The following is a 24,732-nucleotide window of genomic DNA, read 5'->3' as shown; positions in this document are numbered from 1 at the left end:
CCTCTACTTGGCTGTAATTGTGGAGAATTTACAGGCAGCGGATGTGGGAAACCTGGGCAGTCAGTTATTAGCTGATGAATGTCAGAAACTTGGCCATTGCCATTTCTCTGTGCTCATCTCAAAGCAGGAAGGCAAACAGTCTGCGATCAGCGTGAATACGGCCTCTCTGTGCCTCGTTTTGTGTGTGCCTTCCAGATCTGCCATCAGCAGCATAACTGGTGTTGTCATGTGCTGTTCTGTTCTCTTCCCTTCTCCATAGGAGCAAGAGGGTGTGCAATGGGCTATTTTGTTTTAGGAGGGTTTGGGTTTGTGTTTGTTTTGCCTAATTTCTGCATTTGTTTCTAAATACATACTGGTATTCCCATGCATCTTTGTTAGAGGAGGAGAGATCAAGGAAACTACTTTGCAACTGGGGCAAAAGGCAGCTGGTTAGCACAGGTACAGACATTGCAGAAGGTGGTTCTGTGCTTGTGCCTAGTGCTGTCTTGATGCTACGCAGCAAATCAGCTTATTCTGGAGGAAGAACAGGGCTCCGCTGGACTCTCTCTGAATTTTCTGCTTTCCACACAAAGGATTTTCCTTAGTCTTGCTTTGCTAGGACAATAATTTTCCCAGTGGGAAATGAGACGATTTTCTCAGTGGCCTGTTGGCAAGTAAACATTCAAAATCAAAGCAGTACGCCAAAATACTTGCATAAATCAACAAAGGTATGTTACAAGCCAGAAAATGTTGTCTCTTCAAATTCACATGGAAGTCCCATGCCAGCTTCTTTTCCCAATGCCTGGGTGCACGGATGGGATTGGCAGCACTGCTTGAAGGTTGAAGGAGCTGTGTCTTTAGGGGGTCTTGGCACATACTGGTTACTGCATTACCCAGAGGACCTCTTCTGCGCTGCTGATCTGATACTGGATGAAGCAGATTGGAGCTAGAGTATGGCTCTGGGTGGTTGTGAAACAAATCCATCAGGTGGGAAATGGGATCCTCCAGCAGCCATGCCGAGCATCCCATGCACAGCTGCTGCTTTGATCTGCTCTACCAAGGGATCTCCTGGTGGGAACACACAAACTCATTGTTCACTCCCTGAATATAATATTGCAAGTGCCTGCCATTAGCATTTGATTCAAGTATGTGACTCAGGGATACGGGACACTGCAAAGAGCAACACACTGGAGGATCAGACCCTGCCGACAGTGTTACAGCTGTGTTAATTTGCAGGTGTGCTTCTTGTGGGAGGTTAAATTTCCTGCACGGTTGCACTAGTTGCACCTACTTTGGAATCAACAGAATTTGAGGGTGATTACACAGATAATCCTCTCTGTGATCCTTGCAGTGGATTAGTGCTTGTTGAAGCTGGGGGATTTTCAGTCTAGAGCTCTGTTCTCAGTAGGTGTGATAGCAAGCAGCCTCGCACAGAGCTCAGCTATGGCAGAGAAAGGAAAAGAAATATTATTTTCTTTAAGACTCTGGATACTAATTTCTTGATACTTTGCTTTCCTGGGAAGTCTGTCAATTAGATTTAGAAATCCAGAGCATATTGTCTGTCGCTTTATAGAGGCATTTGACATCAGCTGAGTTGGTTCTGTTGCCTAGTTTTCTCCATTATCATTCATTTTTTCACCATATTTTGAACAGAAATACCTTTTGAGGAGTATTTCAGCTCCTCTGGAAAGTCGCTTATGGTCCCAGCACAGTCTGCAGCATCAAGACGGATCAGCTTATGATCGGCGGGGATCAGATGAAGCAGCGTGTTTATTTAAACTGCAGTAGGCGGCTGAATGGAGGCCAGAGGCCCTGTGTACTAATCCTGGCTCTGCTGCTGATGTGTTATGGGACCTTAGACATGGTACTTGGGTTCACAGAGGAGCCTTCACTTGTGTGGACAGTTGTCTGTTTCTACAGTTAATTCCTGTGAATTCCTCCTTATAAAAAGTGTGCAGAAGGGAGCAGAGGGCTTGAATACACTTTAATATAGATGAACGCAGGCAGGAAAGTATCGTGGTAGAATGGTAGATAGGATTGGACTGATGCAGCTTCAAAATGGAGCTTGATACAATCATAGTCTGCTGCATGCAAGAAGTCTGTGTTAAAAGAAAAAGATAGAAATTCCTGCCCTGAACAGACAGGATTCCACAAAGCCGAAATTCCAGCTTTTTGTGCCTTATCAGGGACAGACATGTCTCAGGGCATGACCTGGGGAAGGCCCATACCCATGCTTCACATTGCTAACACTCTGGATTGACCAACATCTTCACTTACCTCTTGGCGGTTGGAGCCAAACTAGGCAGAAGTGTTCAGGCCCACCACTGGGAGAATTAACATCTCAGTTCAGGCAGTCGCTTCCCCAGCAGCTGCCAGAGCAGAGACTTTGTTCCTGGAGTCCCTTTCTGCTCGGTCAAAGGCATAACCAGAAAAGCGGTCATCACGAGGTCACTGAAAATTGCCCGAGTTGTCTGCTGCCTGCTTCTCTTGCCCCTTTACGTAGAGTTTTTGAGTTTTTTGATGTTTTCTTTTAATACCTAGAAGTGGTGCACATCATGATGCCTTCTGCCATCACCGCAGTATTGCCCTGTATTACTGGTCGGCAGTGGTTTAAAGAGCTTTGTTACCTATTTTCACCCGATTTGACACTTGCCCTGTGGTGCTACGTGCTGTAGCACGCTGAATAATGTGCTGAGAGCAAACATGAGTATGCTGAGTTTGATGCAGAAGAAGGAATTTGTGGAGAAAAATGATGTGGTCCTGCCTTTGGGAGCAGATGTTGAATTTAGCAGTGGTGTCTGCATAGGCTGGAAGAAAGTAAGATGGGAAGAACCAGCAAGCAAGCCACTGACAGCCAAGGCAGTCAACAAAGGATTTTGTAGGAGGAATGCGAGACGTATATGGCTAAATATTTGTTTTCAGTGTACTTTGTGCCCTGCAGAACATGTGTTTTTGTGACTCCTTTTACCAGAGCCCTAATAGCTAGACCATCTGTTTGCCTCTCTGCATCAGAACAAACCCCTTGAAAGCCCACCTTGGAAAACAATTAGAAATTATCAGCTGTTTGTTTTAGCATTTAATAACAGTAATTAGCAAAGCTAATGACATGTTTGATTATTGCATCTCATGCCTGTGAGCCCAGTGGGAGGCAGGAGACGGGATGTATTGATTAGAGCAATTGAGGCTCTCTACTCCCTTCCATTTTTTATTTTCTTTTAGAACAATATTCTGGGTAGATCTCTGAAGAGACGGTGCATGTAAAAATCAGTGTTCAGATCAAAGCTGACTTGAGGCAAGATTAGCCTTCGTGGGCGGATTACTTGCAAGCAGGGACAGAGTTTCTGTAATATTTTTAGTTACTTACTTTTAATGTAAGCACTATAAAGCCTTCACACAGCAGACTAGGAGTCAGAAAACCTGGTTTATACTGCTGGTTCTTCAAGTGACTTGCTAAGAAATCATGTGCAAATTTCTTCACCTTTTTGTACCTCACTATAGGCGTAATGTAGGCATCTGTTAAGTGACTAAAGCTAGATGGTGTGAATATCCCGTTTAGTCTGCCTAGTAAAGCTGCCATTTGCAGTAATAAAGTGCAATGGAAAAGCTATAAATTACTAGTATTTAAGACAGTAACCACAGTTACTGAACTGTGCAAGTCCTAAGGTGAATTAAATATACTGAGGTTTGTTCTGGAAGAAGCCTAACATTTCTTCATACAGACTCTTCATAAAATTGTAAATAATGCAGATGTTCATAAAAAATAGGGATTCCTTGTGAATAATCTGGAAACAAGCAGAGGATTTTAATACATCAGATGCACTTGTAATAACAATTTCACTCTATAACTCAAAAGTGTAGAGCAGGAATTTTTATCATGAATGAGAAACATTTGTTTCTTTGGCTCAGATTTCTCAAGGTTTGTCTCCTGCCTCCTTGGTTTTCTGTGCCACAGGAGTAGAAGGAATTGGTCCAGATACTTATTTGTCCTTCCATCATCTAAAAAACTTCAACTGGGTCATCATGTAACCTGCCTCTTCCAAAGAGAATTAACCCATTTTCTCCAGTCTGTCCTGGTAGCTTCTGACCCTGTGATAGAGCCTTATTTATCTTGCTCCCCTGAGGACAGTTAGATGAACTATTGAAGGAGAATTTTTATTCTGATGCAAAGACAGGACAGAAATGTTCTGGCCTCTGTTTCCCTTTCTGTGGCCCACAATCCTTGTGTTACTGTTAGCAAAAGGGTCAAGAATTTTCTGATTTAACCTTTTTATCCCTCCCACTAGAAAAGCCCTACCTGCCAAAATTTAAATTTTTTGCAGACCTTGCTTTGGTGGAAGTGTAGGTGGGAAAGGGGTTCCAGCCCCCAAATACCATTTCTGGTCATAAGCAAATTGAGGTGAGGCAAATTGAGTGGGCAGTGTCATCTCTGGGCTGCTCATGGCTCATATCCTGGGAGAGGATCATAACTGTGGGTTTGGATGTCTCCTAATGTCTTCTCTTATCACTTTTCCACTTTGTAGAAGTATTTAAATAATTGGGAACGGGAGAGAAGGTGGGAGGAGAGGGGGAGGGAGAGAGAGAGACTGATTGAGTAGTGGGTAGTTTGTTCTTCTGGGATGCAATTCAAGTTCAAGTCTTTGCTTCAGTCAATATCTGGAAACTTTTGAAAGCCTTGGCTACATCTTGATATGATGGGAAATTTTTCAAAACCTTGAAAAGTTTCTTGTGTTGAAAACATATTTCCCACCTAGTTTTAGTTATTGTATCAGTTTGCTGTTCTATAGGCTGGCTTGCTTTCCTGTTGGATGCATCATGCATGAGATAATGGTTTTGGCATTGTTACGGTGTGTGAAATGATCCCAGCAAAGGGGTAATGTCCTTAAAATGTGGATTGTTTTTTTTTTAATGTTGGCCTGAAAATAAAAATGGGCCTGTTTCCTTGTAAATTCCGTCTTGGGAACCTTTGTTACGGTATGTCCCCATGCTCATGCCATGTGGCAGAGGGCTGCATCAGCCAAGGGGAGGCTGAAATCCCTTCAGTCTTCCTAGGTGTTGTAGTTTGCTCGTTGCTGGAGAGGATCGGCTATGAGGCTACCGTAAGAGTCACGTTTAGGCAATCTAAATGGATGGAGCAAGGGGCCTCAGAGAAATCATTCAGAAGGCTTCATAAAGTGCTGACCAGGAAGCAGCCTAAGCCAATGGCAAACTCAGGCATAGAGATTTAGGTGGGGGTTAGTAAATAGGATCAGCTGGAAAAACAGTGTGTCAGGGGTATGTGCATGTGTCTCATCAGTTTGGTGTCTGGTTTATCCATCTCCAGGAACTCCTGCCACATTAGATACTTCCTTGGATCTGTTCAAAGCAGTTCTTTGTCCTGTGGTGATCTAGGACGCTGTTTTTCCAAGCTCACTTTTGCTCTCATGCTGATCCTACTCTTAGAGCAAAGCCTCTTAGGGCTCATCTTATCAAACAATGGTGTTTATTGTTTGATAACAATAGGTTATCATAATTATCAATAACAATTGCTATAGGTTAGGACCCCCATAGCAACCCTGACCCCACAGAGTGGGGGTGTCCTGTGTTCTGCAATTGAGAATGTGGCGTGTAGGTGCTGAGGTGCCAGTGTCCTTGCACAGCTTTTTCTTCCTGTTGGCCAGGTAATTTACTTCAGAGAAGCACGTGGCTCCCCTTTCTCTGAAGTGATGCTTCTGTTAAAGGGATTTTAGTTTCCACTGAAAAGCTCAAAATTCATCTGCTTTTTTTTTCTCTTTTTTTACTGCTTATTTGCAAGGTCCTTGCAGTTCTGTGCTAGCTTTTTGAACTGTAGTTTTGCTATGACTTTTTTCCTAGCTAACAATGCAAACATATATCTGACAACACACCATTTCAGAGAAATCCTGTGATAATACATGAAGGAAGAATGGAGTAAGGAACTCGATTTCAGTTTCAAGCTTATTAAACTTTATTCATGGCGAAGAATAAAATAAGGTGCTGTAGAATAGGTTGTATCCACCTCTGTATTTATGATTGTATAATTCAGGGTAGAGTCATTCTTTTTATAGCTAAGTCTTTTAAGAACTGCTGTAAAACATGAAGTGCCAGACACTGGCGGTTCAGAAGGAGTGGATTTTAAGGTAGGAAAGCTACAGGAAAAAAAAAAAACAAACCAAAAATCATTCCAATTGGCAGCAGCACTCTCTAAAAAGAAAGCATAGGAGACATGAACTTTTAATCAAAATTCAGTTTCTAATGAATTGCCAGATTAGAATGTCTTACTGCATAAACATTACGGGGATGCATTGCATCTATGTAATGGTATATTGTAATCTATCTGGCAATGAAAGATGCAATGCATATTTAGCAACAGTGAAAATATTTCATTTTCCTGATGTTGTCCAGTTTAAAACTCTCCCCACAGTAGGATTTCATTAGCATTGCCTCCTTGCATTGGCTGTTACATTGGAGATTTGATGGCATTAGCTTAAAGACAGAAGAAATGCTAGTGACAAGTCTCCTTGTGTTTTTTCTTTCATTGGAGCTCCAGCAAATGCAAGCATGTCTTCCTCAATTAGGCAAGCCCGAAAGCTACAAAGAGAGCACAGGCTCTTGAATGTGTGGTAATTTATGTTTATCAATTCAGTGCACATAGTTTTTCTGACGTGTGCTTCCTGCCTGATTTTCTAACAATCCTTTATTTTCTGCAGGTGGCCGTGATAAACGAGGTGGTCCTGTCTTGACCTTCCCAGCCCGCAGCAATCACGACAGAATAAGGCAGGAAGACCTTCGGAAACTTGTGACTTATTTGGCCAGCGTGCCAAGGTAAAGCTAGAAAGAAAACACTTCAAAGCTTTGGGTGGACGGGTGGGTGGGGAGCTTGTTCTTGGCAGTTGCTGATTTCCAAGTATTAACCTTTAGTACCTTCAGTTCTTGGGACGAGGAAACAAAAGTGTTCCCTTCCTCCTACTGTGTATGCTCTAATTGCTTTTCTTGAGCAAGCAGCAACGTGGAAGCGTGAGAGAGCGGAGTTTGTGCTAGGAAACCTGGGCTTCAGACTCATGAGCCAAGTTCACGAGAGCAGCGAAGAGCAGCTCCCATTTCCGATGTTTCTGTGAGGCTGTTCTAGAGCCATGAAAAGGGAGGAAAGTGCAGGGTGCATGACTGAGGTCTGCCAAGTTAAATTTAGCAAGAGGAAGAGAGCCCCTTGTCTGCCATTGCCTTTTAGTGCCTGGTGGGAGCTTCAGGAGAGCTGGGGAAGGGGAGTGTAATTCCTGGTGGGGAGGAGCCTGCCCTGCGCGAGGAGACAGCTCTTTCTGCTCCGGCACTTCCCGGAGCTTTATGCAGTCCCAGGAAGGAAAGTGCGTGGACTAAGGGGCTGATTTTCAGGCAGAGACGCTTCAAATGTTTCTGTGTGCAAACCAGCTCTGTTAGAAAATGCTTCTCCTGCATTAGTGCCTATGTCCCTCCTCTGACATGCAGGTCCCTGTCCCTTTCCTGGGGATGTGGGAGGAAGAGTCTGCACCTGGCTTCTGTCGCCCAAGGCCATTTTCCTTAGCAAGCTTTAGGAGATAGTTTACAGGGCTCAATGCCCAGGTATTCCTGAGCCATTGTTTTGTGTCCCAGAAAGTATAAAGCTATATACACCCTCATTCAGCTTCCTTTCCCTATTTTCAAGCTTCCCAATATCTTTCTCACGAACCATTAAGCCAGTTATTGAGGTGAAGGGCATTCTGGTGTTTTACTTCTGGGACTGTTCTGGTACCGCAGGGTAAGTGAAGTACTGAAAAGAACTGTCACCGAGTTATAGTAGTGCACCCTGTGCCATCCAGGAATGCCTTCTTTTTTAAACCAAGCATATGACCCATAAAAGAGTGCTTATATTATTGCAAAGAGTGCAGAGCTAACATCAGAAAGACAGAAGGACTGACTGCATCAGGATGTCGAGAGGTGAGGGTATCAGAAGCACACACAAAGATCCTGGAAATGTGTGATGTGCAGAGAACAAAGCTCCTGCCTTTGTATATAGGAGAGTTGAAGGCTGTTTGGAGACTCATCACTGAGTTGCAGAGAGTTAGGGGCAAACAGAGCCGCGTGTGCCATGTCTGCCGGTGTTCATTTCCTGTTGACAGTATTTCATGAGGCCTCAGGAAGTGCATTTTTTGCTGCAGTGGACTTTTGCTCATCAGGCTTTTACTAATCAGCTGAATTGGTTTGAGTCATCGTCTCTGTTTTTTTCTTTTTTTCTTTTTTTTTCTTTTCCTATAGCTAGCTCTGTTTGCAACTGTATTGTGTGAGAGATTACAGACATGCTGCAGGACTGGGAAACTCATTGAGTAGATCATTTAATGTTCCCCCTCCAGTGCATGTCCCAGGGCTTGTCAGTCCCCCTCCACCTGCTGTAGTAATACAATTGCTCCCTTAAATCTTATCATCTCTTGCATGATCACAAGTATGAATATAGGATGTAGCCTCTCTTCCATCAGAGACTGGGATTGCAAGCAATTGCATAGCTAAAAACATCTTCTAACATGTTTATTAATACAGCTCTTCCCTTGTGGAGGTGGTGATAATACCAAGGAACATCCTTTCTGTTCCCTCCTCACCCCCCCACAACTGAATAGCTTAGCTCAATCTTTGGTATCGCTTTTGGTTGCCTTACTGTGAATAGGTCCAGCAATAGTTATTCTTTGGTCATGCTGAAGTAGGGGAACAAAGGAGCTAATACAAAACCCAGCAGCTTGTCTACCTAGAAACATTTTAAAAAGTGTTCCCTTGAGTGGTCCCCACTGCAAAACCTTGTTCTGTCCTGATAGCTGAAGCCTTCGAAGGAACAATCTCTAATTATACAAGAGAACTTTTCTTCCTCTGCAGTACAGCCTCCCATCACGAAAATGTGCTCAGCAGTGAAGGGTTGACTACTCACTGGAGGGCTGGTGCCAGTTTCACAAGAATACACACAGATTGGTACTGTGGAGATGTTAACCGGAGTACTGTATCCTCTTTGGGATATTGCACTCCAAGAGAGCGATGGAGTAGGAAACAGCAAGAAGTCTAGGAAAAGTGGCCTATCAGGAAGAACCGAAAGGTTAGAAGTTGTTCAGACTAGAAAAGAGAAGAAAGCCCAAAAAGAATCTTTGAAAGCATGTTGTAATGCTGCAAGAAGAAAGAGAGTAATTTCTGTGTCTGTAGGGTTAGGACAAGAAACCAAGGGGTTATGCTGAAGCAAGGGAAGCTTAGGTCAGACACAAGGAAGAGACTTCTGATGGGAATGGTAAGGACTATAGTAAATCATCTAATCTGTTCTTAAAAATCTCCACAGCTTTATACCTATGGCACAGATATAAACATTAGGGAGAGGGGAATGAACTAGGTGATTTCTCTAGCTTCTTTCTAGTCCTATTTTGTTTGGTCCCACAGCTCTGAACTCACTGCTGTAGGAGTTGGAAGTGATCACAAACTTCTTCAGTCTGGCATGCAGGATTGTGTAGCCTATTCCGTTTGAGAGAACACTGAAAAATCATTTTCCCTAAACATTTTGCTCATTTTAACAAGAATAACTAGTTGGAGTTTTCAAAGTTATTTATTTTTTGGAAACAAATATCTGGAAGGAACAGTTTGAATTCGTATCGTTGGCTCCTTGTTGATAGTTATTCCAAGGTGACTACTGCAATGCATAAGTACATCAGCATTCTACCAAAAAAACCCAGTTTTATTAGTATAGACTCTGGATAAGGTGTCAGGAGAAAGTACACTCATGTTCGGAGTGTTGAAGAGGGGGAGAGTTTTCAGTGCTAGTGGAAAAACTAGAAATTCTTCTTGAGAAAAGAAAAAGACTATAATTTATCATATTGACATCAGTATAATAATTTCCCCCTTATTCCCAATGCAGTGGTTCCTGAGTGAGACAGATTGCTATGCACATTGATACTATCTGTCACTTAACCCTGGTTTTATATCTTAATGGAAAGGGCAGTGGTGGAGTGTTGCTGGGAGCTTTGAGCAGGTATAAGATTGGTGATGAAATATGATGATAGATTAGGGTAAGTGAAACCAAGGTCTTGCTAGTAGTTTTCAGAGTTTCTGATTCAGCTTTCTGTAATTCCTTTTTCAAAACAGAATAATATCTGATGTGGGTTTTGTGAAAGCAGCAATGTGTGTTTGAGTTATAGCAGAATAGAAAGCACTTTCATGCTGCTAGGAGTGGCGGCCAGGTAGGTGCATCAAGTCAGTGGGGCTCCTTGCATGAGTAAGGATTACTTCTGGGCTGTTAAGACTTCAGCACTGGGAACGTAGTTTGTTCCTCTTCCAAAATGATAAAGTTCCCGTTCGTGGTATCCTAGGTGACTTATTGGTCCTGGGAGATGCCAAGGCCTGATCCTGCAGCTTGAGCACTAGGAGAAGGAGGCAAGTGTGTACCTGACGTTCAGGAAGAATGTCGTTCTGGTTCGGTGCTGTACTCCAGTTCTTTTAGACGCACTGAGAGGTGCTTTTCTCCAAGGAGTTCCACCATGATTAAGTACCGAGATACTAATATGCTGTTCATTAGAAGTAAAGATAATTGCCACTGATGCCAGGTTCCTACCACACTGCCATTTTCTGCAGGTTTTACATTTGCACTAATGCTTTCTTAATAGGTGAGGCTGTATTTCTTGTAAATCAGGATGGCTCCCATTTACATGCAAATTTAAATGGGATGGGATGTTTAGAAATTTGGAGGGTGTGACCCAATCTAGGAAAATATAGAGTTTATGATCAGGGGAGCTGAGCTCATCCACTGCGGGATGGGGGTTGCTGGCTTCACTGAGGATTTTATTTTATTTTTAAACACTGGTGTAGGACCATCTATTCCAGCAGAGTAAATTTTGATTTATACGTGTGTAAATGAAACTAGCACCGGGGCAATCTCTTCTGCGAGCCCTTCAGAATTAAGAATTAAACTATGCGTAGGCTATAGGAGGATAAAAAGGAGACAGAATGTTATTAGCCTGAGTTATCTGCCTGCATGGTGAAGCAATATGATGAAGGAAATGTTCTCTGTCAGCTATAGTGACTCTTCCGGCTGAACACATCAATCTGTTTTGGAGCCAAGATAAGCAGTCTTCTCTGTTCTCTGCAGCGGGGGAAATCCGAGATGCCTTGGAGGCCTGTATTTTTAAAGACATCTACTTTTATTTGTCCTCTGTTTAAAAACCTGCTTAAATATTTCCCTGTTCTGGGGAACATCCAGGACTCATAACGGTCGCAAAATATTTCCAAGGGACGGCTCTGTATGTTTGAACAGCTTGTCAGAGCTGCCTGTCTGGGTAAGATTAAAGGTGCTAGAATCAGTGAAACAAATTAAGTGCCTTTAAAGAATTAGTTCAGTGATTGGGGATTTTTAAAATTAAAAGAACAAAACAGGGCCTGGCGAAGGTAGCAATACTCACCACTCTCTTGGTTTTATTTTAAGCTCTTCTATGATGACCTGTGGTACTGTGTATATTAGCTTCTCTGGCCAGGAGTAGTGTGAAACTCATCTTGTTGATTGATAGGAATTAAACCCCAGAGCTCAATTTTCTGTTATATAATCTTAGCACAAAAGAGGCTTTTTAGGATCTTTTTTTCTGGAGGCTATTGTAGATCTGCAAAAATATCCACATATTTTAAAAACAACACCAGGGATTTCATGCTTATTTTAGTAACTAAATATCTGGTGCCACGTGTCAGATAATTATTCCACCATACACTTGCCTCAGAAGACAGTGTGAATAAATGAAGTGAAACTAATGAGGCTAATGGAGATTTAGTATTTTCTTTAAACGCAACTTTATTTATTTTTTTTTAACTGTAAGTGTATTTCAGAGAAAGACGCTTATTAGAAGTATATAACAGACAGGAATGCTAGTGGATTGAAGAGCCTTTCACCACTCCACCGCCAGCTCAAACCCAGCCTCCATCCTACGTGGTATTGGTACATGATGCCGTTATTTATCAGCATGTGTTGGTGAAGGGGGGACCTCCATGAAACTGGTTGGAGGGGTCTCATCTTGTGCTCTGTTGTTAAAGGGCTTCTGACCACGTCACTCTGTTTTGGGTGCTGTGGTCCCCTTAGTGACCACATGGGGACCAAGTTACACATTCAGTTCTTGTTGGAAGTGAGCTCTTCCAAACAGGAGCCCTGATTTCCTTCCAGCTGTGACAATGACCTGTCCAGAACAGGACCGACGCTTCATTTCTAGATAACTGGACAATGTCTATAATTCATGTTAAAATTCTGCAGTATCTCTCTACAAGTGCCAGTCTGGCAAGGTCCACTGTGACCAAAAGCTACTAGAGCATGTGGACTTCCTAGGAGTGAGGCAAAGCAACAAGAGCAGTGAGAGGCCTGGGGGGCAGGAACTGTGAGAGAAGATTGAGGGTATTGGGGTTGTTTTGCCTAAAGAGGAGGAGACTAAAGAGTAATGCGGTAAAAATCCAGTACGCAAAAATTAGCTGAAGGAAGGAAGGAAGCAATCTGGCTTCAGTGGCCATAGCAAATGGGATGAAAAGCAGTGGGTTTAAATCACGGAAAGGAAGATTCAAATGAGAAAAACTTGATAAGTGAAGCCTGCAACAGAGTGTTGCGGTGTCTCCATCTTCAGAGACCAGGTCAGAAAATATCTATCAGGAGTGACCCGAGTGGTGTCATTCCTGCCTTGGAGCAGAGGGGTGAAAAGGACGGCTTCTTGGGTTCTCTCATAACAGTGTTTTCTATAATTCCCTGTTTTTAGACTAGCTAAAAAAATTTCATTGACTATGTTCGGTTATTTTTGATTTTTAGATTTTTGAAAATTAGTCCAACCCTAAGATAAATGGGGGCTTTCCATATCCATTTCCCAATTACTTCCTGCTTTCATTGCCTGTTACTTTTTTCCTGGACAGTGTAGGGACAGCTCTTCTAAAGCTCGGGACCTAAAGCAGATGTCCTCTAGCCCTGTGCCCTCCGTTGGGGCTGAGAGTACGGAGAGCTCCGTAGGACTGGTTCTAGCTCTGATGCTGAGCCCGGCTCTGTCTTCCAGTTGGATAGTGGTGCACATGTTTTCAGATTTGTTTTGTCATGAACAACACAAATAGCATGATACAGAGCTTCATAGGTAATGTGCTGTGAATTGCATAGCTCAGGTAGTCTTTTCCTTCCAAAGACTGATAAATGGAGAGGTCACCTGGGCTCCATGTATCACTTGTATGAGAGGTTATCAAATGCCTTCTATTTGGTCTAGCAGAAGCATCCCTTCTGATGGCAACATTTTATGAAATAGAGGCAAATGAGAGTGACAGAGCATTAATATGGAGACAAATCCATGGAGATTTGATTGTCTTGTTTCTGAGTTCAGGGACTCAGGAAGAAAAAAGTTGATGTTATTTCAATACTTGATTCTTCATTTAAAAGAAATTCCTTAAAAGACAGAGAAAATCACTTTGTAAGTTGTCCAATTTATATCCAAAAACATTTACACCATTTAGGAAAATCTGCAAATCTATTACTGGTTTTGCACACTAGCTTCTCCAGTATTTCCGTATTTTTTAAATAGTAGCTTGCTCTGTTTCATTACATATTAATTGTTATTCCAGTAAATGAGATTACTGATTGCCACATGCAGAGAAACTATGATTTCAACTTGCCTTTATGTTTTTAAACACTCTATTCAACATTCAACATCTGCTTAATTCTAGACTATAAATCTGTAATCAAAAAACTTAATATCAAGTAATCCCTCATTTATTGTGTTTGAATTATTTCCAAGGCAATTGTTCTTTTTTTTAAAGGAAAAAAAGATTTCTGTTTTCTTTTATTGCGAGCCACGCAGACTGATAAAGAGATTTCAAAGTCATATTGGTTTCTTTCTGATTCCTGTAACATCTACAACACAGATTCCCCAGTGGGTTACCGATTTGAAGACTTAGGATTGCATAGGTGGCCCCGAAAGCTACGTTTAATGTATAAAGAAAATGCACAAGTCTGGAAGAGAAGTTCCTTTTTGCAGAGCCAGGCTGCTTTTTCCAGCACAGTAAGTGTTCAGCCATGCCTTCTTCAGCAAAGTCAGCAGATATCACTCAAAGGTGGAACAGATTTGATGAAATAAAAGGTCACCGTTTTACTTTGGCCATTTCCCGTTCGGCAAAGCAAGCATCTCTACCTGCTGCTGAGACGTAGCTCTGTAGCACCATCACACCTGGCTTCTCTCTTTCTCAGGAAGAGGTCATTTCTCGACAAGAAAGGAGGGACTGAAAGGGTCCTAAAACCTGGTGGCACAGCCCCTGAGCAGAAGTCAAGGTGCCTGCGTGAACAGGGCCGAGGAGAGCCAACCTGGCAATGGCAGCCCCCTGTGAGGACGGTGACCACGCTTGGAGGCATCAGATGGGCCTCCTCATGGCTTACAGGGGGCTGCTGGCAAGCGAGTCTGATTCAGCAGAGGCATCTGGCCAAAGCCAAGGCTTAGGGAAGACCCCAGCCGTCTTCTGGTGGGAGGCTCAGACACTGCTCGGCTCCATGGCATGGGCGTGAGGCTGTTGCTCTTTGGCTCTTAGGTGATGATTGGGCTTGTTTCTAACAAGGGACTTAGGGCTAGGACACATCCGGCCCACATTTCAAAGAGATCTGGAGCAAAGAGCAAACACCTCCTTGCCACGCGCACCCCCATCCAAACAAGCATGAGTGAAAACCTCGTTGTGAAGAGCAGCTTTGCAGCGTGTTTCGTCTGAGTGCTCTGAACGCGCCACTGGCATAGACCTCGCTTTGCACGTGCCCTGCCTGCGGCCGGGGCTGCCTTTTCCCTGCTCGGGGGCTGCTCTGCAGCTTCCCGACGCTCTTTGGCACCACAGGCACAGCCGCGTGAGGCTGAACGTGGCAGGTGCTGGCGGGGAGGTGCCGTCGGGGAATGGGAGAGGCCGTGGCCGAGCGACAGCCCGAGGCGTCAGGGAGCCTCGAGGGGAGACAGCCTGCTCCCATCCCCTGCGCTGCCTCACGTAGAGCTGCGTCGCCTCGCTCTGCTTTTTTGAGCTCCATCCAAGCACTCGCTCTGGGGATTAGATCAGTATTGTTCCTTCTTGCTAAATGATTTTTGCACGTTGATTATCCTGGCTTTCGCTGCCTGGAAGATGGAGCCGAGGTGAGGGAGAAACGGGAGAAAGCCCATCCTAAATGAGGATATACCCTTGCCCTTCTGCTGCTTTTTGGACTGTTCCAGCTGGTAAGAGGAACCCAGTGGGCACCTGGCCTGTCATAAGGTTTTGTACAGAACATTTGCTCCCCATCCTCTTCCTCAGCGGCTCCCTGACAAGCGGTTTGTGAGCCTCTGCAGCACGCTGCACCGGGCTGCCCTCCCCGGCCTTTCCCACACTAGTGCTGATTTAAAACCGCTTGGTGTTTCTCAAGGGCTTTTCAACTTTCAGATTTGTGGCTCCACAGTACTCAGAAAGATCCAGGTAGCGGTGACCTAGGGACTTCCACGACGAAGGCAGGTTTGCTCTAATGTACGCAGTAATTCAAAAGAGCTAAAATTAGCAGGCAGAAAGCTTTTGTGGAACTGGCGCAGTGGCAACGGGCACTGTCCCTTTTGAAGCTGTCAGCGGAATAGGCAGCAGTTCAGCCAATCCCAACTTTGCTTTCCAGTGCTTCCTTCCCTCGAGCCTTCACAAAGACTAGAAAATGGTTTTGTCTTTTTTTCAGCATGGGTGCTCGCGTTCCTCATCAGTAACTCCAGCGTGTGCTGCATCCTTTTCATTCTTAGAAATTATTGTAATTTGGAAGCATTTTATGCCACCGTCTTTATGGATGTCTTTAGGAGCAGGAAAATGACTGCTGAAATTTGCAGTCTGCTTTGTAATGAGCATACTGTCAAAATTGTCCTAGCATCAGTGGAGAAGCCCTTATAATATCCCATGGATGATGGATGAGACCTTTACTATGTGTCAATATGCAGCAAATAACGGGAGACAGAGAAGCAGAGTCATGTCAGTCCAGACTGCCTAGTCCTTATCCTCATCACATGGCTAGAAGTTGTGCGTGCTAGTCCAAAGTTTGGTTTCCCAAGTGCACGGCTTGGGGAGAACTGAAGATGTGTTTTCAGGAATGTATTTTTAGCCTTGTCTCCAGGTGATACAAAACTTATGCAATCATGCTGTCTGCCAGTCATTGTTTAAATCAAATCTGACAGAGACGTAAGAGTCTCAAGAATATTGAATTCCTACAGGTTTAATGAGAACAGACAGCTGTGTCAGGGAGAGAGACCCAATTAGTGCCCTCACCGAAGGAAAGGCAGTCTGAGCTTGCACGTTCTTGGAGACTGGCAGCAGGGGGGGAATCTCCAACGTGCGTAAGACCTCAAAAGGTGCAAATGCTTTATTAGACGTTAGAGAATCTACGTGACAGTGCAACTCTAGGAATCCAGGGTTCAGCTGCTCCAGTGCTCATGAAACTGCGTGCTAGTTTATGGTACTAGAAAATTGGATCATACTAAAATAGAACAACAACCAGTTCCTGGTATCACATGGTATCGAGCAGGCTGATACTCTAATAGCACAGAAAGTATGGGTTGGACTGGCAAAATTTGTCCAAGAGTCGGATGCTCAATTCCCTGCTGTTTCCAAAGGGAATCAGTATCTGAATATGGTAGGCAGTTGTAAATCCCATCAGTGATTTCCTCTCATTTTCTACAAGATGCTCTTAACCAAGTCACTCTGTGGTGTTGGATGTTTTTCTTGTGGATCCTGGCACTGCTGTGGAGTTCCCTGTGGATTTTGCAATGCTATATGCAGCAAGGCATAATTGTAGCAGCATGGTGTGAGGCTGTTGGGCTACTTAAATCAAAAACAAAGGAAAAAGATGAAAAGAGGGAAAAATCTTGACACAAAATAAAATCATAAATAAGAAAAATAATTCCAGAATCACTCTCCCTGCCCCCAAAAAGGTGGAAAAATGGAACTTGAATGTGGTCTTGGCTCAGCAGGTATTGTCTGGTCTATAACATTTGCTGCGGTGTACTTTTTTGTTAATGAGGGAGCATTGGTTTCCCTGCATATGTACACAAGGCTTCATTTTGTGTCTAATCATAAAGAAAAGCCTTATTATCTGGAGAACTTTCTAGTGATGTAGCATTTTAGAAGATTTCTTTGTGGTTCTTCACCAAAAAACTAAACCAGCAAGAGCCCAAACAAAACAGCTTTTCCTTGTCCTGCAGCTGCATTCAGCACAATATCTCAAACTTCCTTGCTCTTCCACCTCCCCCTAGCACCCCACTGCAATGCAAACAAGAGAAAGCAGGAACCTATTGTATGCTCAGTGTAATGTCTACCAGGGACATCTTTGCTGAATGGTCCTTTTGGTTAAGGCCACTGAGTTAAGATCATAGTGGAGCACTGGCTTCATAAAACAATTGCACATCTCTGAAAACTAGAGCAACAACAGGAGTTCCTCTCCAGGCAGGTTCCAGTTGCTTTCTTATGCCTTTGCTATGTGCTATTTACGTGTGTTTATTTGATGTTTATATGATGTGGAAGTTCTCCTCCATCACCCTGCTCCCCATGGGAGAACAAGAAGAATTGACAATATCTAATATGTAGGCAGTGATATTAGCACTTAGTCTTTTAATAGAAAGATGAGTTAAGCTTGATTTTCTAAAATTTATTTATGTGAGCATCTGGCTTGCCAGATGCTTCTTCAATTGATGCTGTCATTGAGGAACAAATAAATATTACTTTTTGAAATTTAATTTGAAAGAATTACTCATTAAAAAGAAGAAAAAGACACTTTGCTTGGTAAAACTCAGCCTTTCTTCCTCCCCCCGTCCTAAACCAGGGTCAAGGATCCAAATAGTTATTAAATTTCTCCACTTAGGGAACAGAAATAAATGTGGATGCCAGTAGAGCATTAATATGGAGATGGGTGTGATCTTTAGCAAGGAATTTATGGTATTTAAAATACACATTGGAGCAAACTAACCCTGGAGCAATGCCATTTGATTTCAGGGGATGAAATTCAACCCATTGGCAATAATTCCTACAGTGAAATAGTGAAACATGCCAGTGACCAGATGAGCGATTCATACTTGAGCAAGATCCATAGTGAACAACCTGACTGTGGGAAAATGTATGGGGCTGTGATTCTTTGGAAACGCCAGTAGTAATTTTGAACTTTCTGCATAGGGTTAATGTTCTACAAAGCAAGGTAATGGCTTTTGCGGTCTTGAAGGACAATCAGCAAAATACTTTGTTCAGCTGTAGATGCTATGTTCTGAAGTTCCATCTTGTGATATGAAACAGCTCTGCAGGCAAACATCACATCCCGCTAGGAACAAGAGTTTTCCCTTGGAGAACTCCAGGTGGGCTCGCTGTGCATGTGTCATCTGCTGGGCAATTCAACTTTGTAAGTCACATGAAAACGGCAGTCAGTATCTTACCATCAGTAATAGTGGATGGAGACTTCTGCATTCCATATTTTGAAATATTCTTTAAATTATAATAGCATAAACTACAGATCTATATTAATTTCCTACCATTCCTCTTTATTTGTGTGTGAATTTAATGCCAGTTAAAGATTAGCTGCAGGAAAGGTAAGTTCATGCTGCTGATTACTATTCTTTCTTGGCAAAGTGCCAACATCCTAGACTGGGATGATTGACTAGGTCTCTTCTGGCTCAGTCTTTTATGATCCAGCAGTTGGCAGCCCTAGAGACCAAAGTCCTCTGCTAACGCAGCAATGCCAGTTTTTCTTTCTATTGTTTTTCTGCTCTATGTCAGACCTAATTTGAGAGTAGAATTGAAGCTCATTTTCAGTAGCCTGCTCAGCCCTTAGCAGCTCTGCTTAGACCACCACCAAGAACTGTGTTTATTAACAGCTCTGCTTGTGTCTTTTGTGATCTTCATAGATGATAATCAGATGGGAGCCTCAGATTTAATGTAGGCTGCATGTTCAGCTCACACCTGCACTTAGCTGGGTGCCATCCCAGAGAGTCAGGGAAGAGACACAGGCAGAACTGCCTGAATTTTCGCTCTGGCTTCAACATTGAGTTCTCTTGTCCCTTGGCTTAACTGCATAACCTTATTTTCCCAGGCTATACAGTGGACATAATACTAACTACGTCGCTAAGTTGTGGGAAACTAAATCAGCTGATATTTCTACATCTTGAAGTCTGAAACCTCTAAGTATTTTTATTACAGTTATGTTGCATGAAGCAGACATACACGTCTCTTTAATATCATGCACTCATTAGACCTCTTGTTTCTGGGAAACAGGATCTTTAAAGTTGCACTTGTCTTGGGAGCGCTGCTTAAGAAATTGGCCGTGTACTGTATTGTCTCCGGACATTAGGAAGTGCGCTTGATACAAGCTCCACGTTACAGCTGTGCTGTTTTGCCATTCAGCGAGTCGAGGGAGTGGGGAAGAACTGTTAATTCCAAAACAATATCTAAATACATAGGAGGTACCTGTTAAACTAATGAATGTTCTTACGTGTAGGAAGAATGGCTGGACATGCTGCCTTGTTAATAAACTGTTGGTCTAGGAATTAATTGAATAGGCAATACGTACTTTTTCTTCAAGACCTCTTTTTACTCTGTTCTCAGGACAGAATTGAACTCTTACAACCCTGATTAATCACATCCAATTTCGTGGCTATGTCTCCTCATTTCTTCGTTCTCCTGTTTTTACAGCAGTTGTAATTTAGTTCAGAAACTGCATCTGGAGAAGCAAACATTTCTGGGATCACAGATTAGTTTAGATTTTTCTTCTCACTGGAGATTTGTGGAAAGGAGCTGTGATTCCAATCCACAATCTAATTAAAAATCAAGTACATAGGAAACTAAGGGACAATCTTACCTACAGGAAGAATGTCTGGAAGCTGTGCTTTGTTAATGAGCTGTTAGTCTAGGAATTAAGTGCACGGGCAGTATGTGCTTTTTCTGCAGGGTTTCTTTTTACTCCATCATAAGACAAAATTCAAGTGTTATGCGATTCCACTCTTACCAGACATACTAGAAATCTCAGTTTCTCTTTAAGTTCCAGAACTGCCTCCCCCAAAACTTAGCAATGTCAGATGATATGTGGGGTAGGTGACATGAAAATAGGATCAGCTAAAAAGGTTTTCTGGGATTTTTTAGAGTTCTGTAGGATGCTTCATCTCTGCAGTTTTATGGACTGTTAAATTGCATCTGTGGTATATTAGTATTGGTAACTCTCTTCTCACCCCTTATTGGGCACTACCAATTGTATGGATAAGGCACAAATTTTCATTAGGTAAAATCAACTTATTGCCTTTGAAAAAACAAGCCACTTACCGAGGATCCAAGTGCTTAAACTGTAACATCACGTTGAAAAATATTTGTTTTAATGGATAAGATTCTAATTGTCCCCATGTTAAAATATGTTATATATTTTGTACATTCCCAGTGGCACTCGGAAAATCATGGCAGACCTATTTCAGTAAGATATAGAAAGTGGAGCAACGTAAATCAGGTAAACATATCTGATACAGTACCAGTGCAGAGTTGTCTTGCTCTCCATTTTTGAACTTCTAAAATTGGTAATAAATCAGTATTTTTTTAGAAGCCAAAGTCCATCTTGCTAGTATCATGCTCACTGTGGCCATTTAGAGGTAATCAACTTATAATTATTTTTACAAATGAAAACACATTTTTGCCTTTTTTTGTGGGAGGACACAAATCCACAAAAGTGCTCTAACATTAGTTCATGCTGCCTTGAAAAGATGCCAAAAATCAGATGTGTAATTAGGGATTCTGTTAGATGTCTAATTCCTGCACCTGCAAATATTTTTTCACCCAAAGCTTTTCTCAGCCTTTGCTTTTCCTTTAATTTTTCTCATTTTCTTGGCCAAGAATTAAGTTTCTTTTCAAAGAAGACTGTCAAAGATCTTCTGGGGTGTATTGTATTCTTTGTCTAAGTCCAATATAAGAAGGTGGTTCACTTTTTCTTGTTGAATGAGATATTCTAAGGTATAATATTAGACCTTGTTGTATTTAACACCTGATTGCTCATGGCAAAGCTCTTTAAGCTCCTTCAGGATGAAAGATGATGCAAGAGGTTATGACAGGATTGTTATTAAGGTGGGTTTGTTCTTCCAGTGCTAAAAGTAATGTATGTGGCACTGTATGTATTGCATCACATAGATTCAAATGTTGGTCAAATTCCAGCAAAGCCAATGATAAACTATGCTGGTTAGAAGGAACAGAGAGAAGAGTAAAGGAATAATTATCACCAGATAATGTAATAGGATTTTTTTAGTAGCTCTTGAAATAGTTGAAAAGAATTTAATATAGCAGGTCATTTTATCGGTGGGCCTGGCTTGATTGATCAAGTGATTAGTTCTTCCTACCTTTGATAGGTGCTTCCTATGAAAATGGCAGACTCATAAATTGGTTCTTCCAAGCTACAAAGACTTCAAGAGAAGCTAAATGTATTAAAAATATAGATCAGTTCTGAAAACAGGCTCAGTTAAGAAATATGTCTCCTAATGTCTGATTAAAAAAATCTGAGACTGATAGAAGTCACCCAGACTCAGCCTGAAATCGTAGTCCCCTAGTCTTTGGGCACGGGCATGTATCATATTTGAGAATATATTAGACATTCACTTTTTGTGAGTGAGCTTGTCCACCAAATAGCTTTAGACAAGCATTTTAAGGATCAGTGTCACCCTGCCAGTCTGGTTTCAGATTGCTGTTCTGAAGAAAAAAGAAAAGAACATAATTTTGGTAACGTTGTTCTAAGATTGTCCTAGGATTTGGGGTAAGTTAAAAACATTCCCCTGTACTTTTTTAACCCCATTGATTGCTGTATTTTGAGCATGTTTTGGAAACTATGATTAAAAAAATAGTTTCTTAGGGATTATATACAGGATGTGTGCGACATTTTATTGTAGGTTTTGAATCTGCTTGTGAGCTGAATATGTTCTCATAACAGAGAAACACTGATACGCCTAAAACAACTGTTAATTTAATCACTGGAGGAGGATTTTCCTGGGCCGAGTTTAACTATTAGTAATACATCACTTCTGACTTTCTGCGTTAGATACCGAGGCTATCAGCTAAACAGAAGGATCCAGTCACTACTTGATTTTTAGCTGTGATTATTTCTTCTTACATATTTTATCACTGCACTGGTTATGAACCAACATCCCGACTGTTCTATGTAAATGCAGAACAAAATCGTAGCTACCTTCCCTGGAGAGCTTCCAGTCTAGATGTAAGATGAGGGACCAGGGAGAGGTAAAACTGAATGGACTCAGTCTTCAACAGCAGATCACAAGCCCCCCCAGCGCTGGAGAGGAACACTGCACTATACCAGTCTTCATCCAAGTCCTCCTCTACGTTCAGGTAGCATTTCACAGTACAGATTGGTTTAAGACACCGTTGCTGTTTCTTCCTCACCTTGGAAGACGGAAGCTGAACTACCAACAGGCATTGCTGTACTGTAGCTTGCCCAGGAAGTAGTCTCTGCCTTAACCTGTAACAACGTAGAAAATGGAGCAGACAGGCTCCAAGCATGTAAAACAGTGGAGCGTAGAGGGTCTGTCTAGGCAGCCGTTGGCCATACCTGGGACTTCTGCACAACCTTCGCACTTCAAAGAGCATCTCATTATAGAACAAAGGCATTTATGTATTATGCAAATCACCAGGGGCATAGGAAGGAAATCATCTAGGCGGAAATATGCATTCACTGTATCTGCTCTTAGTTACAAATAAAAGGAGGATATCAATACTTTGTTAGACTAACATATTAATTTACTAAAATAAACTTGGAAAATGATGCAAGAGGTCGCCGAAGCAGGAAAAGACCTGTCTGGCCTGGGGGCTCCTACTTCCCATATCCTTTCTAATTCTTATTTAAGAATTGTGATTCTCCTTCAGCAAAGCAGTCAAATGTGTGTGTAAGTTCATCCATATCCAGCAAGTATAAACATGTGCTTTACGCACCTTCTTAGTTGCTGAATCAAGGTCCATATATTATGAGGCATGACTATACAGACAGAAACCAGATGGAAGATTTTTTTGCCAGCCAGTCCATAGGGTGAAAGTAGGGCCAATGAACGTTGCTGTCCTTGAAAAACACACCACCATGGTGCATCCATACACCATCATAGTGCATCCATGCACCACCCTCATAACACGATAATTTAGGCAGCACCCACTGTCATAAGCTGAGTGTCAACTGTAACTCTCTGTTTTCTGATATCAACAACCTGTGTGAGCTTGCTTGACAAACACAAACACACAAAGATAGTGGTTTTAAGAGAACTTATATCAAATAGTGGTGAAGTAGTTATTCAAGTTCAGAATCAGTAATTACAGAAAATGCAAGAATAGTCAGTTCTTTTTAGAGGTGTTAGTTTGGGGTGGTTAACAACTATATTAAAAAAAAATGAATTGGTATAGCATCACCCTCTGAAGTGACCTGTGCAGGATACTTATTATTTGCAAGTGTTAGGCATAAGTCTGAGTCCATTTGAGCTCTGTTTTGTATGCTGTTTGTAAAGCACATCATAGCAACAGAGGTTCTAGTCTGTTTTCATTAGTGTTATACCATAAAGCACTTAAAAATTATGTATTAGGCTAGTGCTCCTGTGAATTATATATCAAATCCAAAATAGTTGTGGTTTTAAAATCTATTCCACTATGGGGTTCTAGTATTAGTTGTCTGATTATGCTGTGATAAATGCTTTTATTCCACACTTTAAGAAAGAAGCAAAATCCTTGATTATAAATGCAGGCATATCTATTTGGCCAGGTACCTGCCTGGTCCTAACTGACAGCCTGAGGTATACAGCATAGTCATCGAAATGGACAGGAGGTTATGGGAATCATTCAGGGCTTTGACGAGCATTTTATCTGCAGGTTTGGTGGCAAAATGAACAGCAGTGAAATAGTTAAGACTCCTGGTATTTAGGCAGTCAGAATTTGGCTTTTTAGTTAACACCCCACTAAAATGAAGGGTGCAAGTTCACCATTCTCTTAGGCCCATTGTTTCTTTCCACTGGCTGCAGACTCAGCAAGACAAATGCGCATTAGTTTATATTGTCCAGGCTATCTTTGCAAGCAGATGGGCTGGAAATCTAATTAAAAAAACCAAAAGCTTTGATTCTGGCAAAAACAGCAAAATCTGTGGGACGACCCTAAATCCTCTGAATTAAATGGATGTTCTCTGTCAATGCAGTTCTATTGTCCTACTTTATAAATAAAATATGAAGGGCTCTACTTTCACATAGACCCATAAATGTGCTCATTTATGAGTTTAATAAAGCATGTGTATTCAGTACAATTAGATAAGCATATGTATAGAGCAATAAATGCTCCCTATATAAAATCAGCACGTGTGTAACCCAGAATATAGCCCAGGCATAGATAAATAAGCACATGCTTAGATTATTAAGTGATCTCTCTTAAGCCTTTCTGAATTAACCATGAAGCAGCTGTGACTATTTGCAATTTATAATTCTTCTGAAATTATTTATCCTACCTGTGTCTGAAAATGTGGTAAATATACTAAATTCATCTGAAGAATTCATTAGGTTCAATAAAGAAAAGTACTGTAACATCCATTTTACAGATGAAAAAAACTGGGGTAGAGTTTAGCTATAAGAGCCACATAAGAGGGAGACAAGTAATTCAAGAACCAGGATCCCCTGGCTTCTAGTCCCATCCCCTGCACTACAGTGCTTCAGCCAGATTTTAAAAAATCAATAAGTTATGAAGGTATAATTGAAAGGAAACTACTTAGAGTATTTATGT

At 42.0% G+C, this 24,732-nt stretch overlaps 1 protein-coding gene across 5 annotated transcripts in view; it reads left to right on the top strand.

Annotated features, from left to right (window-relative positions):
- Positions 1-24,732, top strand: part of KALRN (kalirin RhoGEF kinase) — a 526,992-nt gene that overhangs the window by 170,991 nt on the left and 331,269 nt on the right. For all 5 annotated transcript variants that reach the window (XM_064514688.1, XM_064514687.1, XM_064514683.1 and 2 more), the window contains exon 3: positions 6,684-6,798. In XM_064514688.1, the coding sequence (XP_064370758.1) occupies positions 6,684-6,798 (115 nt within the window). The remainder of the gene's footprint in view (positions 1-6,683; positions 6,799-24,732) is intronic.

The sequence above is a fragment of the Dromaius novaehollandiae genome, chromosome 7 (assembly GCF_036370855.1).
Source record: "Dromaius novaehollandiae isolate bDroNov1 chromosome 7, bDroNov1.hap1, whole genome shotgun sequence".
Classification (NCBI taxonomy): domain Eukaryota; kingdom Metazoa; phylum Chordata; class Aves; order Casuariiformes; family Dromaiidae; genus Dromaius; species Dromaius novaehollandiae.
The sequence above is the reverse complement of the archived record's forward strand: the minus strand, read 5'-3'. Positions and strand labels throughout refer to the sequence as shown.